The following is a 16,874-nucleotide window of genomic DNA, read 5'->3' on the forward strand; positions in this document are numbered from 1 at the left end:
GCGGTGCCCGCCCCCCGGCCAGCGCCATTGGTCTGCGCCCGGGGGCGGGGCTCCCGCGTCTCTCATTGGTGAACAGTGCAGGGTTCGCTCAGCCCCGCCCCCGCCTTGGCTGTTCGTGCGAGCTCCAGTGGGCGGGGCTCGTCGCTGCGCTAGATGATTGGCCTTCAGCTCTGTCAATCCGAAGCTAGAGGCCCCAAAATTGGCGGGGGAGGGAAGACGGTGGATAAGGAGGAAAGGAAGCGTGAGGGACGTGTGGTTTCGCGAAGGAGTGTTCAGAATTTTGCAATCGGCCTTAGTAAGGAGGCCTGGGTAAAAGGAGGAGGAGCCACGAGGCGTGGGGAATGGACTCAGGAGCTCTGGGAACTCATCTTCCTGAGCAGCCTGGAGGGGCGGGGCCTGAAAAGTGACGTCGCGCCCCACCAGGAGAACCACCGAGATATTTGGAGGACCTGGCAGCCTAGAGGGGCCAGAACGCCTCGTTCCTAGCGCGTTTCCGTTTCCGCTAGGATATTGGCGGTTGGTGAGCATCATGGCAACCGTGGTGAGTGTCGGCGTGCGGAGGGCTAAGGAGTCTCAAGGAGGAGGGGGCTGGACGGGGACTCTTGGATCTTAGCGGAGAGGAGGCTGGCGCCCTGGACTCCTGGTTCTGAGGAAGGAGGGAGCTGGGGGCCCAGGCTTCTGGATCTGAGGGAGGAAAAAAGAAGGGACTAGTATACCGGCATCCTGGGTTCAAGTGAATATTTACGGTCTCAGTGGTCAAATCTGACTCCATCATCTTACTACAACTTCCAATCCTCTGGGCGCAACTAGTGGCCAGTTCTCCAGTCCTTTGCCTTAAAGTCTGATGAGGGTTGTAGTGTCTTGGGCTCCAAGCCATCCAGCAGTCTTGGGTTGTTGATGGTGTGAATAGTACCTGAGTACAAGGGAGAAACACAGGCGGGGACCTGCCCTATGCGCTTCAGATCGTGGAGTTGCTTATTGAGTCTTGAGCCAAAAGAGAGAGTGTTGAGAACCCAGAGGGTGTCAGTAGAGAGCGGAAAGGGCCGGGAGCACAGAGGCTTAGGAACTTGTCATGGGATTGTTTTAGCCATTTTCATATTCCCAGCATTTCATCAGGACATGCCCAAAGTGGGTGCTCACTTGAATGTATGCATGTGAACTCCATAAAGGAGAGACCAGGTACACTGGGCCAGGCACCTAGTACTTTTCTGAGAAAAATCTGAATGAAGAAGGGATGTAGCCTTAGCTTGGGGGTTGGACATGGCTTCCAGATGCCTCGGTTCCCATGGTGACCCCAGTCAAGATGGGGCTAGGATCGGGATGAGAGTTAACTGGTGCCTGAGGGGCGACATGTGAGTCTGTTTCTGTTGTCATGGCAAAGGGGGTGGATGGGGAAGCGGAAGAGGAAAGGGCAGTGGCCACACTCCTGAGACCCAGTTTGCATGGGTGTGGATGAAGTATTGGGAGTATGAGGGGATGGTAGGAGCTGAGTTTTGTTTCCATGGGATCAGGAGGCAGCACGGGGTTGGAAAGGCTTATGGTGAAGGGAAAGGTTTTGTAGGACGCAGGTCTGTTTATGTTGGGATTGCTGAGGGTTGGGATTCCTGGACCAATGTCTATTTTTTGTCTCGAGTAGAGTCTGATAGGCTGTATAGGGGTGGGTGAGAGTATGTTCCCAATCTTCTGATAGGGGTTTTGGGGCAGTGACCAACCTCCTATGAGGAAGAGTAAGTGGGAGAGGTCACAAACAGCAAGGGAGGGGGCTTGTGACCATGCCATGGTCAGGAAGTCTGAACTCTTGGTTCCAGAGAGAGGAGGGTTTTCCTGGATTTGGATGCCTGCATCTCCTCTCATTCTGGTTAGGAGACCTGTGAGGAGGAAGAGGGTTGAGGGCAGGTGGCCAAGGAGCTGGGTCAGCGTGCTGGCTTCTTAGGCCTCCCTTTCTTTATTCACCCCAGGCAACCTCTAATCTACTTTGTGTCTCTAGATATATCTACTCTGGACATTTCATGTAAACGGAATCATACAACATGTGACCTTTTGTGTCTGGCTTCTTTCACTCAGCATAATGTTTTCAAGGTTCATCCATGTTGTAGCGTGGATCAGAACTTCATCCCTTTTTTTTAAAAAAATTATTTACTTATTTATATAAATTTATTTATTTATTTTTGGCTGCGTTGGGTCTTTTTTTTTTTTTTAAGAATTGTATGCTGCATTGGGTCTTCATTGCTGTGCGTGGGCTTTCTTTAGTTGCGGTGAGCGGGGGCTACTCTTCGTTGCGGTCCATGGGCTTCTCATTGCGGTGGCTTCTCTTGTTGCAGAGCACGGGCTCTAGGCGCACGGGCTTCAGTAGTTGTGGCACGCGGGCTCAGTAGTTGTGGCTCGCAGGCTCTAGAGCACAGGCTCAGTAGTTGTGGCGCACAGGCTTAGTTGCTCCGCGACATGTGGGATCTTCCTGGACCATGGCTCGAACGTATGTCTCCTGCATTGGCGGGCATATCCTTAACCACTGCGCCACCAGGGAAGGCCCTTCATCCCTTTTTATGGCTAAATAATATTCCTTCTTATGGCTACCCCATATTTTGTTTATCTATCCATTGATGGATGTTTTGGGTTTTTTCCACCTCTTGGTTATATATAGCACTGCCATGAATATCTGAGTGGATCTCCATTCGGTTCTTGAATTGTCCCAGGCGGTGTTTACTCATCTCTCTTCCCCACGTGAGAAGGGATAATGTCTGACTTTGCTCTTTGGAAAGCTGGGGACACAGGAGACCTCAGTACCTGCTTGTTGAGTAGCTCAGCACTTCAGGGCATCATTCATTCAAACTCCAAACATTGAGCCCCAAGGGAGACCAGTGAGATGTGGGCTGTGCCCTTCATGGGACTCACATCCACTGGAGCCAAGAACATTGATCCAACAGTCTACCTTGTGAATTTGAGATCAGACTCCCAAAAGAGGCCCTTCCTTCTGTCTGGACATCCAGAGACCCTAGAACTAGCCGGGCAGGGGCTGAGGTCAGGGAGGGCCTCCCTTTTTTTTTATTTTTTAATTTTTTTTACTACTTTTTTTTTTTGCGGTACGCGGGCCTCTCACTGTTGTGGCCTCTCCCGTTGCGGAGCACAGGCTCCGGACGTGCAGGCTCAGCGGCCATGGCTCACGTGACCAGCTGCTCCGCAGCACGTGGGATCTTCCCGGACCGGGGCACGAACCCATGTCCCCTGCATCGGCAGGCGGACTCTCAACCACTGCGCCACCAGGGAAGCCCTGGGGAGGGCCTCCCTTAATGAGTAACGCTTGATCTGATTCAGTGAGGTGGGTGGGGAGAGCAGGCCAGACCAGGGACCTGCACATGCAAAGGCCTAGTGACAGAGAGCTGGGGCAGCGAGGCGCAAGGGGGGCTGGGAGATCAGCAGGGGCCAGAAGACGTCCAAGTTAATGCCCACTCTGCATCTGTCCTCGCAGCTCTGGGGGACGGGGAGGACTTCTTCCTTCAGCAAATAACTCCTGGGCACCAAACATGGGCCTGGCCCTGGGGACGGGGCTGTGAATGAGACAGACACAGTCCTTGGCTTCCTGGGACTGACAGCGTAATGGGGTCAACCCACCAGCCCTAGTGGGTGACAACTGAGGAGGATCTGGTGTTTGGGACGCCAGCCTGCCTGTGGGGAGGAGTGGAAAGGACTGTCTTGTGGGAGGCGGGCAGGAGGGACAGAGGAGGGGTTGTTGAAAGCTGGGACCGCAAAGGCTCTTACTGATGCATCTTCCTCCAACCCCAGACAGCCACAACCAAGGTCCCAGAGATCCGCGACGTGACGAGGATTGAGCGTATCGGTGAGTGAGCGTGGATCAGGAATAGGACCTAGCCCCTGCCTGCCCCCTGCACCCCTGACAGAGCCAGCTTACCCAGGACCCCCAAGAGGGAGTCGGCCTGCACACCATCCCACCACCCCCATCCCCCCTGTCTAAGGAGGGAGGATCCTGAGTTCCAGAGCAGGTCAGATGGCTGGGGGCGGGGGTGGGGTGGACCATGCCAGGCCTCAACCCCAGGCAGTACTGCTGCTGGCTTGGCTTCCCTGGTGGGGCTCCCTGATGCCCCAGCATCCTGCTTGGAAATCGTGAAAGTGGATATTTGCTGGGTGCTGACTGGGGTTGGCCCTGCACTGACTGTCCCAAACCCCAAGCACACGCACCATCTCTGTGCGGGCAGGGACCTGGTCTGTCTCCTTCCTAGCGGTGTCCCCAGCACAGGCCCTGGCAGACCAGACGCTCCACAGATAACCATTGAATATGAGTTTGCATCCCTTGAATCCGTACAGTAGCTCCACAAGGCGCCTCTTGTGACTGTCATCCCATTTTTAGCTGAGGTGACCAAGACTCAGAGCAGTCAAGCCCCTGGTCCCAGCTCACCCGGGACCAGGAAGTTGGGGTGTAGTGGCAACAGCAGGGTGCAGCCTTTGCAAAGAGCCTTACTTGCAAGGAGGAGACTACACTTATTTGTTCACATTCATTCATTCAGAGCTTCCAGAAGAAGCAGTAAAGGGCTCCTGGCTATGAACCTGGGCTCTGGAAGCACGCTGCTGGGTGCCACTTCTGAGCCACGTAGTGAGGGGCTAGTTGCTTTCTGTGCCTCAGTTTCCTTACCTGCAAAATGGTGGGAGAGTAGTTCACCTCCTCAGTTGACATAAGATACAATAAGGTAAAGCACTTAGCTATCAAGGGCCAGCTGTGCTGGGAGCTGAGGACCCAGGAGACTCTAGCTGCACCCAGTCCCTGCCCTCAGCGTGCCTACTGTCCAGCACAGGGGTTGGCACATCTTTCCTTAAAGTGCCAGATGGTAAATCTTCTCTGTTGAAAGTAATCAATTCTGCTGCAGCAGTGCGAGAGCACCCCCAGATGGTATGTGAGCGAATGGACATGGCTGTGTGCCAATAAAACTTTATTTACAAAAACAAGTGCCCACCCACAGGCTGTAGTTTGCCCAGCCCTGGTCTAGTGTAAAGCGTTGGAATCCTGCATCTTCACCTCTCACTGGCCGTGTGGTCTTAGGCAAGGGACCTAACCTCTCTGAACTCCTCCCCGCCTCCATGTCAGTGAGGGCCTGGGGGCGATTATTGAGCCCTGGCCATGATCCAGGGTGATAATAGCTGAGACTCTTATTCTCAGAGTTTCATGGAATGAGATTAGAACCTGGGAGGTCACTCAGGCCACCATGTAGCCTAAGAGCCACTCTTATTTACTGAGCATTTACCATGTCCGGCCATCCTCCCAGTGAGGTGGGGAATCCTGGTGCCCTTGTGACTGAGGAGGAAACCAGGGCTCGGCGGGGAAGCCCCTCAGGCCACACATCGACAGGAGCTGGCTGGTAACCGTGTCTTCTGGTTCTTTCCCCGCCCACAGGCGCTCACTCACATATCCGGGGGCTGGGGCTAGACGATGCCTTGGAGCCACGGCAGGTAGAGCCCAGGGGGCCGGGGTGGGAAGGCTGCTCCATGGGGGGGCCTCGGGCATAGGGGACCCAGGGCTGTGGGGAGTATGGGGACTGCATGGTGATCTTCCAGACCTTTGTCTGCGCTGTATTTATAAAATTCAGCCGCATGTGCAGTTTTATCGGTCTTTAAAAAATGGGAGTGGAAAAGGCTTTTTTGGCTTTTTTCTGAAGTCCCAGCCAACACGTCCTGTTTGATCTCATCAGCCTGGAGGTGGTAGAAATGCAGTAGTAGCCCAGGAGGAAGTCACCTTGTGTGCTCTGTTACCTCCCACCCCCAGGCGTCCCAGGGCATGGTGGGCCAGCTGGCGGCCCGGAGGGCAGCTGGCGTGGTGCTGGAGATGATCCGGGAAGGGAAGATCGCCGGCCGGGCGGTCCTCATCGCCGGCCAGCCGGGTACTGGGAAGACGGCCATCGCCATGGGTAAGACACCTCTCAGGGCAGGATCTCTTCTGGCCTTGCCAGATGATCCTTCCCGTGTAAGTCAGGGTCAGGGTCAGCCACGTCTAACAGACAGCTCAAAATGGCAGTGCCTTAAACACTATGGGTTTATTCTCTCCCATAGAATAATCTGAATGTAGGCCAATTCAGCCTTGTTGAACGGTGAAGGCTCCTACCTTCCTGCCTCCACATCACTTGCTTCCATGTCAGGGTCACCTCATGTTGCAAGAAGATGGCCTACGCTCCAGCCATCCCACCCATACTCCATATGGGAAGGAGAAAGAGGAATTGCAATGAGGGTGTACCTCCTAGAGGTAGCTCCCTTTAAGCAGCCGTCTTGGGACTCCCACACACTCTTGCTTATATTTTATTGACTAGAACTTAATGGCTACACTCTGCTGCACAAGAGAGTGAGACATTAAAACTTATTTTAACATTTTAATGGGGATCACTGCTACCCTAATAAAATGGCGGTTCTGGAACGAAGGAAGATGGGAAGGATGGGCATTGCATAGACAGCCAGCATTCTCTTTTGCAATGCATTAGTGATTTAAGATCTTTTTACTCACAACTGTCCCTCATCCTTGTTGAGCTCCGATTCATCCTTCAAAACCCTACCCAGGCATCTTTTCCTCATTGAAGCTTTCCTGGACTCTCCTTTCTTCCCACTCATTCCCACCTTTGTGCCTTGACTGTGGGGCCTGGCAGTGAGAATCAAGGTAACAGCTAGGTCTGCAGTTAAGATAAAGTAGCACTCATTCGGGAACCCTGGTGTGCCAGGCCCTGGACCAGACACTGCGGACACTAAGATGATTAAGACCAAAGTCCTGACTTTAAGAAGCTTCCGGCCTGGGGGAGGTGTTCGTGGACACAGTCCCATCCAGGGTGATGAACAGAGGAGGCTTCTACCTCCGATGAGGGGTGGTGGGGAGAGAAAACGGGGTGGCGGTTGTCAGGAGAGACTTCCCAGGTGAGTCAGAGCCTGAACTAAGACTTATAGGATGTCTGGGAGTCTCCTGGACAGACGGTAGGGAGCAGGACACCCAGGCACAGAGTGTGACACACATCTGTAAAGGGGACCAAGGAGAGTTCCCAGCTCACACTGCTCAGGAGGGTTCGGTGACTTCCTGTCCGGGGGACTTGGCTCAGAGCTGGGCAGAGCCCTCAGGAAGGGGAGCTGGCAGAGGGGCTCAGCGCTTGGAGTGATGCCAGGAATGGCCCCGCTGTCCACCAGTCAGCTCCAGGCCCCAAGCCATGGAGGAGGCCCGTCCCTGTGCTGGTTCCAGACCATGTGACGGAGTCATGGCTGAGCACCAGTGTATCCCTGCCTGCCCTCGTAATCGCTCCTATGCAGGGTGCCATCCCGTGCCAGTGCTTGTCATGTTATCGGTCCTATTACACAGAGGGGCAAACTGGCTTGGGGAGCAGACTTCTCAAGGTCACCCGGTGCTAAGCACTGAAGCCGGGATTCAAACCTACGCAGTCTGACTCTCTTACCTTCAATTTCAGCCCCTTGCCTCTACCCCTGCTCATCAGCCCCAAGCCCTGAGGCTAAACAGCTCTTAGAGGTTGGGAGGCAGGCTTGGCAAGATTACAGAGTCATAAGGTTTGCCCTCTGGGCAGCGCAGGGTTCTGATCCAGGACCTCCCCATGCGGCCTTCCGTCCCCTGCCTTCGCTGCGTCTCCTTGTCTGCCCCTCAGCACCCTGCCCCTCTCTCCTGCTCTCCTGCCTGAGGAGGGAGAAGAGCTGGTTTGCCTCAGAGCGGGTGTTGGGGACCTGGTGCCAGGGCTGCCCCCACCTAGCCAGGCTGCCTCCCCTCCTTCCCAGGCATGGCACAGGCCCTGGGCCCCGACACCCCGTTCACAGCCATCGCCGGCAGTGAGATCTTCTCCCTGGAGATGAGCAAAACAGAGGCGCTGACACAGGCCTTCCGGCGCTCCATCGGTGTGCGCATCAAGTAAGCAGGGGGTGATGCCTTGTCCCAGAGGCCTTGGGACGTCCCCCCCCCCCGGCCCTGCCAGCTCATCCTGCACCCAAGGGCTCACGGGAGTTGGCAATTCCTGAGGGCCCAGGCCTCGGGCTGTCTCCTTAGATCTGTTCTCTGCCCAGGGAGGAGACCGAGATTATCGAAGGGGAGGTGGTGGAGATCCAGATTGATCGCCCAGCAACAGGGACGGTGAGTCTGCTGCCAAGTCTAGGCTCCCCCCAGGGCTGGAGGGTGGAGGTCAACTTGCACCTTTAACACCTGTAAACAGCCTCCTAAATTAGTCTCATCTATTGCAATTAAATTTTGAATTTTAAAAACATGGTAGGAGAATCTTTAAATATAGGGAAAGCTATTCCCCAGATAGTTCTTTAAATTAGATTTTGATTACAGAAGAAATCCGTGGATACATCCTCCCTTTAAAAATGAACAACCGGGCTTCCCTGGTGGCGCAGTGGTTGAGAGTCCGCCTGCCGATGCAGGGGACACGGGTCCGTGCCCCGGTCCGGGAAGATCCCACATGCTGTGGAGCGGCTGGGCCCGTGAGCCATGGCCGCTGAGCCTGCGAGTCCAGAGCCTGTGCTCCACAACAGGAGAGGCCACAACAGTGAGAGGTCCACGTACCGCAAAAAGAAAAAAGAAAAAGAAAAATAAAATAAAATAAAAGAACAACCAAAACTCTCTTTAACTCCCTCCCCAATCCCAGTCCTCTTATGCTGCCACCTGTCCCTACAAAGGGAGCACCTCACTGTGGAAACAATTCCAGGAAACAGGAGAGACTCCAATATGCTGGGAAAAGCCCAGGCTTGGTGACTGTTTATCTTGTGAGGAGTGGCGTGGCATTTTGTTTTCTTAGCTTATCTCGTGGGGAGGGGTGTGGCATTTTTTGTTTTCTTAGTTGTGTTTAGCTGAGTTCTTCTGGGTTTGTGATCGACAAAAACCCCCTTTCATTTGGGTATAAAAAAGGAAAAAAAAAAGAGTGTTACAGTGGGGCCCCTTTGGCCATTCTGTGAGACCTCAGGTCCCTGTTGTTTTTACAGATTTTGTCTTTTAGGTTTTTGTTTGTTTCTTTACTGAATTTTTTATTTTATTTTATTTTTATTTTTTTGCGGTACGCAGCCCTCTCACTGCTGTGGCCTCTCCTGTTGCGGAGCACAGGCTCCGGACGCGCAGGCTCAGCGGCCATGGCTCACAGGTCCAGCCGCTCCGCAGCATGTGGGATCCTCCCAGACCGGGGCGCGAACCCGTGTCCCCTGCATCGGCAGGCGGACTCTCAACCACTGCGCCACCAGGGAAGCCCTTTACTGGATTTTTAATAATAGCTTTATTAATGTGCAATTGACAACCAATAAGCCACGCCCTTGAAGGTTTACAGGATGTTAGGCTTTGACACACATGCACCCAAGAAGCTGTCACCGCAGTTGTGACAGTGGATATCTTTGTCAAGCCCCCAAAGCTGCCCCATGTCGTGCTTGTTCTGAAGCTGTGTTAGGGAGACATCCGGCCCGTCTCTGAGCCCCTTGCCTGGCATGTCACCCCTCAGGGCTCCAAGGTGGGCAAGCTGACCCTCAAGACCACAGAGATGGAGACCATATACGACCTGGGCACTAAGATGATCGAGTCCCTGACCAAGGACAAGGTCCAGGCAGGGTGAGCAGTGGGGGCCGCACCAGGCGGTCAGGGTAGGGGACCTCTGGCCCTTCCTTTCCTCACCCGCACCCTTCATCCCCTGCAGGGATGTGATCACCATTGACAAGGCCACGGGCAAGATCTCCAAGCTGGGACGCTCGTTCACACGCGCTCGAGACTATGACGCCATGGGCTCCCAGGTGGGCCAGGGCTCCAGGTCCCCTCAGTCAGGCCCCAGGATGTTTCTCTCTCCTCCATCACCCCAGGGCCCACAGGGTCTGGATCCTCCTGTCACCGCAACCCCATGTCCCTGGTACTCCTGGTTCTTCCCTGTACCCTCTAGGACAGCTGGGGCCTCTCCGCTTGGCACTTGGCTCATGGTTCCTCCAGGAACCCCCATATCCTTCAGTGCTGTTGACTGCCCTGGTCTTGACTACCCCTTGGGCCTGGGGTTTCTGGGTGACCCCCATCTGGATTCTTAGTGCCATTCCAAGGAGCCCCAGTCTCCCCCAGACGGCCCCTCGGGCCCCCCCTTCATGCTCTTTTCTGCCCTTGTCCACACCGAACCCCACCCCGGCCCCATAGACCAAGTTCGTGCAGTGCCCAGACGGGGAGCTCCAGAAACGCAAGGAGGTGGTGCACACGGTGTCTCTGCACGAGATTGACGTCATCAACTCCCGCACCCAGGGCTTCCTGGCCCTCTTCTCAGGTGAGGCCCAGCCGCCGTCTCCCCCCGCCCGCCCCCCAGCCCCAGGGGCCCTGGCAGCTCCCCTCTCCCTCTCCCGTCCACCAGTACGGCCCCCCCGTGACCATGGCTTTTCCTCTCCTCCTCCATCCCTGTTCGCCAACTCCTGTTCTCCATCTGTGACTGTGCTTCGTCTCTCCCCGTGTTGCCTCCCTGGGACATCTCCGACTCCCCGGCCCCCCCGCCGTGCTGCCACTCCAGGGGCTTGGTCTCTCTTCCCTCTGTCCCCGGCGTCCCATCCTTCTGCATCTTGGTCCACCCTCCGGCCCTGGATCCCTGTCTTGTCTCTGACACCCCGCCTCCCGCAGGTGACACAGGGGAGATCAAGTCAGAAGTCCGCGAGCAGATCAATGCCAAGGTGGCCGAGTGGCGGGAGGAGGGCAAGGCGGAGATCATCCCCGGCGTGAGTACCAGGACGGCCAGGGCAGGTGACGTTGCAGAGGGGGAGAAGAGGGGGCACAGGAGGAGGGTTTGACACCCGCCCCCCTGGCCCCCAGGTGCTATTTATCGACGAGGTCCACATGCTGGACATTGAGAGCTTCTCCTTCCTCAACCGGGCCCTGGAGAGTGACATGGCGCCTGTCCTCATCATGGCCACCAACCGCGGCATCACCCGGTGAGCCACTGCCGGCCCCTCAGAGGCCCCTGGGGAGAACGGGGACCTCTGGGTGGTGGAAACGGCCACTGGGTAATCAGGGCACGTTTGGTGAGCACCTCGCTAGGGAGGGGTGGGCTTGGCTATCCCCAAGCTTTGTGGCCCAGACAAGACAGTGTACTTTCCCCTCAAACAAAAGTAGGCGGCTCGTCGGGGCTGGTGGGCAGCACTGCTCCCCAAGGAAGTCCAGGTGCCACGTTCTTTCTGTTTTCTTGTTCCGGTAGCCCTTAGAGCTCCAGTTCCCAAACTGTGTGCCAAGGCACCCCAGGGTACTGCAGAGAACACAGGAGTGCTGTGGGATGTTTTTTTGTTTTTGTGTTTGTTTTTTTTTATTTTTGGCTGCACTGGGTCCTTGTTGCTGTGCACAGGCTTTCTCTAGTTGCGGCGAGCAGGAGTAACTCTTAGTTGCGGTGCGCGGGCTTTTCATTATGGTGGCTTCTCTTGTTGCAGAGCATGGGCTCTAGGCATGCAGGCTCAGTAGTTGTGGAGCCAGGCTCTAGAACACAGGCTCAGTAGTTGTGGTGCATGGGCTTAGTTGCTCCGCAGCATGCGGGATCTTCCCGGACCAGGGCTCGAACCCATGTCCACTGCATTGGCAGGCGGATTCTTAACCACTGCGCCACCAGGAAAGCCCCTGTGGGGTGTTTTAAGGTTTTAAGGGATGCACAGTGATATGTTTTGGACGCTGCAGAAACTACTACAATTAAGTTGCTTACACCTAACTGCTTAATAGAAATAAAGGGAACGAAGCTTAGTATTTCTCTTGACCTAAGGATACCATGGAAAAATTCCTGAGACATGAAGGGTACCAGACGCCATAAAGCTTGGGAACCTCTGCCCTAGGGTGTTGCTGTGCCATGTCCTCCTTGCTGGCTCTTCCCCACCTCATCTACATTTCAAGAGTCCACAGGAAGGGAGAAGGAAGTGGAGGGCAGAGAGCTTGCAAGAGGCTGGGGCCCAAAGGCTGCACCCAGCATGGCCACCTGGACCCATTACCCAGGGCTGCTCAGGTGTATGGCAGCACCTGGCTGAACGGTAGCCCAGGGACCAGCACCTCCAGGGCAGCAGCCATGTGCCAGCTGTAGTGCAGGGAAGACAGGGGCATGGCTACCAGGGGCAGCAGGCAGGTTGTCCTTGGCTCTGTGCTTGGCCCTTTTCCAGGATGAACTGCTTGCCCCCCTCAAAAGAAGCTCGGGAGGTAATGTTGTCTCAGCCCTGCTTTGTGTTTTTTTAATTTTTTTTTTGGCCATGCATCACAGCTTGCGGGATCTTAGTGCCCCAATCAAGGATCAAACCCGTGCCCCCTGCAATGGAAGCACGGAGTCCTAACCACCCGGACTACCAGGGAATTCCCTCAGCCCCATTTTAAAGATGGGGACAGCAAGGCCTGGTAACTTGTCCAAGGTCACACGTAGAAGGTGGCAGGGCCAGAATTTGGTATCCAGATGACAGGGTTGGACGAGACCAGCTGAGAGCATGTTCGTAGCAGCTGCAGGTCAGGCTGTGGGAACAGGGGTGTCTCCTGTGAGGGGCAGCAAACGCAGTCACTCGTCTGCAGATTCCGTATTTGTGGGTGTGCTTCCTCGCTACAGTTGATTTGTAGCCCCCAGATTGGTATCCATCACACTTTGGCGGTCATTCACAAACGTGTGCAGAGCAGGAAAAAATGGAATCGCCCATGGCAGACAGTCCAGACGAGGGTCAAAACAGGCAGTGCTTTGCCTCCTAGTTTCAGTTCACATGCTGTAAATAAGTGTCCTTTTCGTGATCTGTTTACTGCCACATTTGTCACATTGTATGCTTTTTGTTCCTGGTAATTTTGCTGTTTAAAATGGCCCCCAGCTGTCCAGCGTCGCTAAGCGCAAGAAGGCAGGGATGTGCCGTACGGAGAAAACACATGTGTTAGATGAGCTTCCTTCAGGCACGAGTTCAAGCACTATTGGCTATGAGTTCAGCATGAATAAGTCAATGATATATATTGAATAAGGTGTCTTTAATCTGAAACCAGGCTGTCTGTTGGTTGGTTGCCAAAACTGGTGACCAGAGGCTCCCCAGAGGCTAACCCTGTATTTGCTGAGTGTTTGCCTCCACTTGGTAGAACGCAGCTACCAGGAATAATGGGAATCTGCTGTTTCCTAGCACCACGTGCCAGGCCTTGTGCTGGGCCGGGTGCCGCCGGGGTCAGGACCGGCACAGTTGCTTCCCTTGTGGAGCTCTGTATCAAGCAGAGGAGTGGGACCTTGATCCAGTAATCCCGGACACAGATATCTAGCTAAAACCAGCTCAGCTGCAGGGGGATTGATGCAGTCAGGGGGTGGCTGCGCCGTCGGGCAGTGACACCAGCCCGGAGCTGAAGGCTAACCCGTATTTGGTCCGGTGAGCGGGCTGTGGCTGAGGGGGTTGGTAGGGGTGGGGTGTTCTGAGTTGAGGGAATGGAGAGCCAGGTTCTAAGGGCATCACCCTGACAGCCTCCCTTCCCCCTCCTCCCCAGGATCCGGGGCACCAGCTACCAGAGCCCCCACGGCATCCCCATTGACCTGCTGGACCGCCTGCTTATCGTCTCAACCTCTCCCTACAGCGAGAAAGACACAAAGCAGATCCTCCGCATCCGGTGCGGGTGGGGGGCCCCCCTGGCCTTCCGGGGCAGGACCAGGCTGCAGGCCTGAGAGGCAGGGCTGGTGTCCACCCTGTTTGACACGTGGCAACACTGAGGTCTGAGGGGGAGGTCACTGGGCCTGCCAGAAGCAGGACTGGGCTGGGCATCCAAGCAGTGGCCTATGATGGGGCGTGCTCTTTGGAGAAGGGAGGGGCTGTGCCGGTGACTGACCTTGTGGAAAGAGCCCTGGAAGGGGGAGCCTCAGGAGGCCCAAGGTTTGGGCCCAGCCTGTGCCTCGGTGGCTCTTCTGTGCTTCTGAGGACGTGGACTCCACGTGTACCCCGGGAGGTCCAGCAGCACCAGGGCCCTGGCTGAATGCCACCTACGCCCCCTGCCCGCAGGTGTGAGGAGGAAGACGTGGAGATGAGTGAGGACGCCTACACAGTGCTGACCCGCATTGGGCTGGAGACCTCGCTGCGCTACGCCATCCAGCTCATCACGGCCGCCAGCCTGGTGTGCCGGAAACGCAAGGTCAGCGGCTGCGTCTGCCCAGGGGTCAGATGAGCAGGTGGAGGACATGCTACCCCCAGGGCTTTCCCTGGGCAGTTGCATTTAGTCCCAGAACCCAATTTTTCAAAGGCAGGGGACTTTGGTCTCTCGAGTTAATTTCTGTGGCTCCCAGCCTGACACACAGGAGGTGCTGAGTAAATATTGGCTGCAAGTTGATGCCGTTAAGTCCATTTTACAGATGAAGAAACTGAGGGGTGGGGAGGTGGGGCCCACAGCCACGAGGTGGCCACGGCAGGATTTGAATCCAGGTGACCTGGCCCCAGAGTCCTCACCCTGACCCGCCTCCTGGGAGGGGCCCCACTGAGGTCTCACGTCCCCTATCAGGGCACCGAGGTGCAGGTGGATGACATCAAGCGGGTCTACTCGCTCTTCCTGGATGAGTCGCGCTCCACGCAGTACATGAAGGAGTACCAGGACGCCTTCCTCTTCAATGAGCTCAGTGAGTGTCCCCCTCCCTGCCTGCCCCAGAGAGGGAGGAGGGAGCCCGGCCTGGAGAGCTCAGGCCCTGCCCTCGGGGCCACACTGACCACGTGGCCTTCCTTCTCCCAACAGAAGGTGAAACCATGGACACCTCCTGAGCTGATATCACCTTCACCCCCGCTTCCTCATTTTCTACCAGAGTTCTGACACTGTGACTTTGTATTAAATCGTTCTGAAACTGGACCTATTGTGTGTGTTGTGTGTGTGTGTGCGTGTGCGCGTACACAGGCACACACACCCTGAGACCCCAGAAAGACACCCCCAGAGTGCAGTTTGAGAAGTCTTTATTAGGAGGCATGGGGAGGAGCGTCTGCTGGCTCCAGGAGTTGAGGTGGGCATGGGAGGTTGAGGTGGGCATGGGAGGTTGGGGTGAGCATGGGAGGTTGGGGTGGGCATGGGAGGCTGAGGTGGGCATGGGAGGCTGGGGTGGGCATGGGAGGCTGAGGTGGGCATGGGAGGCTGGGGTGGGCATGGGAGGTTGGGGTGGGCATGGGAGGTTGGGGTGGGCATGGGAGGCTGAGGTGGAGATCCTTAGAGGAAGAGGAGGCCTGGACGAGGGGAGCGGCCACAGGCCAAGGGCTGGGCTCTGGGACCCCCACAGTCAGAGCTGCTGAGGCGGCAGGGCCCGCAGTGACAGCTGAGGGCCACGGGGAAGGAGACCATTGGGTCCACACCAGCCGGGCAGCCGGGGAGCCGGATGGAGGCAAAGCGCAGCTCGCGGTAGGTGCACACTGGCTGGGGCACAGGCGGCAGGGCAGCCGGCAGCACCCGAACCTGGAGGTGGGGGGGTGCTTGGGTGTCTACTTGGGGCCAAGCCCTCCCCCGAGCTCCCTCACTGCACCCTGCAGATCCCAGACTCGGGTGTCCACAGGACCGTCTGTGCTCTCCCTCCCACACGCCCAGCCCCTGCCCCGGGTGGCGGGCCACCCTTCTACCCCCGGGGCCACTTCCTGTCTTCTGTGGGCCTGGCCCCGAGTGATCCGCCTGGAGCTGAGGTGTTAGCACCCACCCACCCCGGGCAGCTCACCATGCTGGGGCAGTAGCCGGCACAGATGCTGGTGGTGAAGGTGATGCAGACAGGGCAGGCCTCGTTCTCAGCGGCCAGGGTGGCGTTGATGGGCCGGCACAGCGGCCGCAGCGGCCCCCTGGGTGCCCACACCCCGGCCACGCTCAGCAGCAGCCACAGCAGCAGCCCCTGGGACAAGGCCAGTGCCTCAGGGCCAGCCTGAGCCCTCCGCCCCGGGTCCTTACCACCCACCCCCCGGCCCCGCATACACACGTTCGGGGACCCAGCTCCTCTGCCTGACGTCTTCCATTCAAGAATCTCCCATCCCCATACCCAGGGACCCCAGACACCCCAGCACCTCAGATACCCACCCTCAGGCCCTGCACCAGCTGCTTCCCTCCTCCTGCCAGGAAGCTTGCTGGCTCTCCACACCCTTCTAGAAAGAGGCCTCCTTTGCCAGGTCACAGGACTCTCCCTCTTCCTTCCAGCCGTGGCCTGGATGTAGTCACAAGGGGCCCAGGGGCCCTGCGGTCTTACCTGGAGCATCTCCATCCTCGGTGTCTCCCCTGCCGCGTTTACCTGGTCTTATAGCTGCGGGCTGTGGGGGCGGCAAGGCCACTGGGGGCGGCAGCATGGTGGGGTAACCTGGACACTAATCTCCCCGGGGGCGAGAGGCAGACAAGGTCAGGGAGATGCAGGAATGGCCCAGTGGCGCCCCCCTCCCCCCACTCCCTGAGTGGCTTCCGCGCCAAGAAGCAGAAGACGCCCAAGGTGAAGCGGACTTCACAGACTCAGTCCCCAGGCGCTAGGGAGGCCGTGGTGGGAGCACAAGAAATAGGGTATAGGAGGCCGCAGCTGTGCCCCTTGCCTTGTGGGCCCCCCTCTACCCATCCTGAGGGGAGCCCGCCAGAGGCTGGAGCACCGCCCCTCTGACAATCCTCCAGTGGTGATAGGCTGAAGCCTCAACCCTGCTCCACCTGCAGTAGACTGAGTCCGACTTCTTAGGAGGGGGGTGGCTTCGATGTTGGATTCTGTCACCAGAGGTGGGGGGGTCCACCCAGACGCGCCGCCCCTCCACCAGGGATTCAGCGGGAATCCCACCTGCCCCACACTCAGGCCCCCAGAAACCAGGATGCCGGAGCTGAACCCAGCAAAGAGCGTGGTTTAGGCTATTTAACTCTGTCGTCGACTGAGAAGGTGTGTCCCACCCTCTAGCCCACAGCCCCAAGGTACATTTTCCAGGCTCAGTCCCGCCCCCGTGATCGAGTGGACGTGTTA

General features: G+C 56.9%; 2 protein-coding genes across 2 annotated transcripts; one reads left to right on the forward strand and one right to left on the reverse strand.

Annotated features, from left to right (window-relative positions):
• The first annotated feature begins 217 nt into the window (after window positions 1–217).
• RUVBL2 (RuvB like AAA ATPase 2) lies at window positions 218–14,773 on the forward strand. The gene is made up of 15 exons (XM_081215540.1): window positions 218–541; window positions 3,781–3,835; window positions 5,402–5,457; window positions 5,771–5,912; window positions 7,759–7,888; window positions 8,041–8,107; window positions 9,459–9,565; window positions 9,651–9,744; window positions 10,130–10,253; window positions 10,598–10,692; window positions 10,787–10,905; window positions 13,436–13,555; window positions 13,942–14,071; window positions 14,435–14,549; window positions 14,663–14,773. Exons 1-15 carry the CDS (start codon window positions 530–532, stop codon window positions 14,686–14,688), a joined length of 1,392 nt encoding a protein of 463 aa, XP_081071666.1. The 5' UTR covers window positions 218–529; the 3' UTR covers window positions 14,689–14,773.
• A 288-nt stretch (window positions 14,774–15,061) lies between these two features.
• Window positions 15,062–16,713, reverse strand: LHB (luteinizing hormone subunit beta). The gene is made up of 3 exons (XM_081216850.1): window positions 16,134–16,713; window positions 15,618–15,785; window positions 15,062–15,364 (listed from the first exon to the last, which is right to left on the reverse strand). Exons 1-3 carry the CDS (start codon window positions 16,146–16,148, stop codon window positions 15,122–15,124), a joined length of 426 nt encoding a protein of 141 aa, XP_081072976.1. The 5' UTR covers window positions 16,149–16,713; the 3' UTR covers window positions 15,062–15,121.
• Window positions 16,714–16,874: the final 161 nt, after the last annotated feature.

Source organism: Mesoplodon bidens, assembly GCF_964165515.1.
Source record: "Mesoplodon bidens genome assembly, chromosome: 18".
In the NCBI taxonomy this organism is placed as follows: domain Eukaryota; kingdom Metazoa; phylum Chordata; class Mammalia; order Artiodactyla; family Ziphiidae; genus Mesoplodon; species Mesoplodon bidens.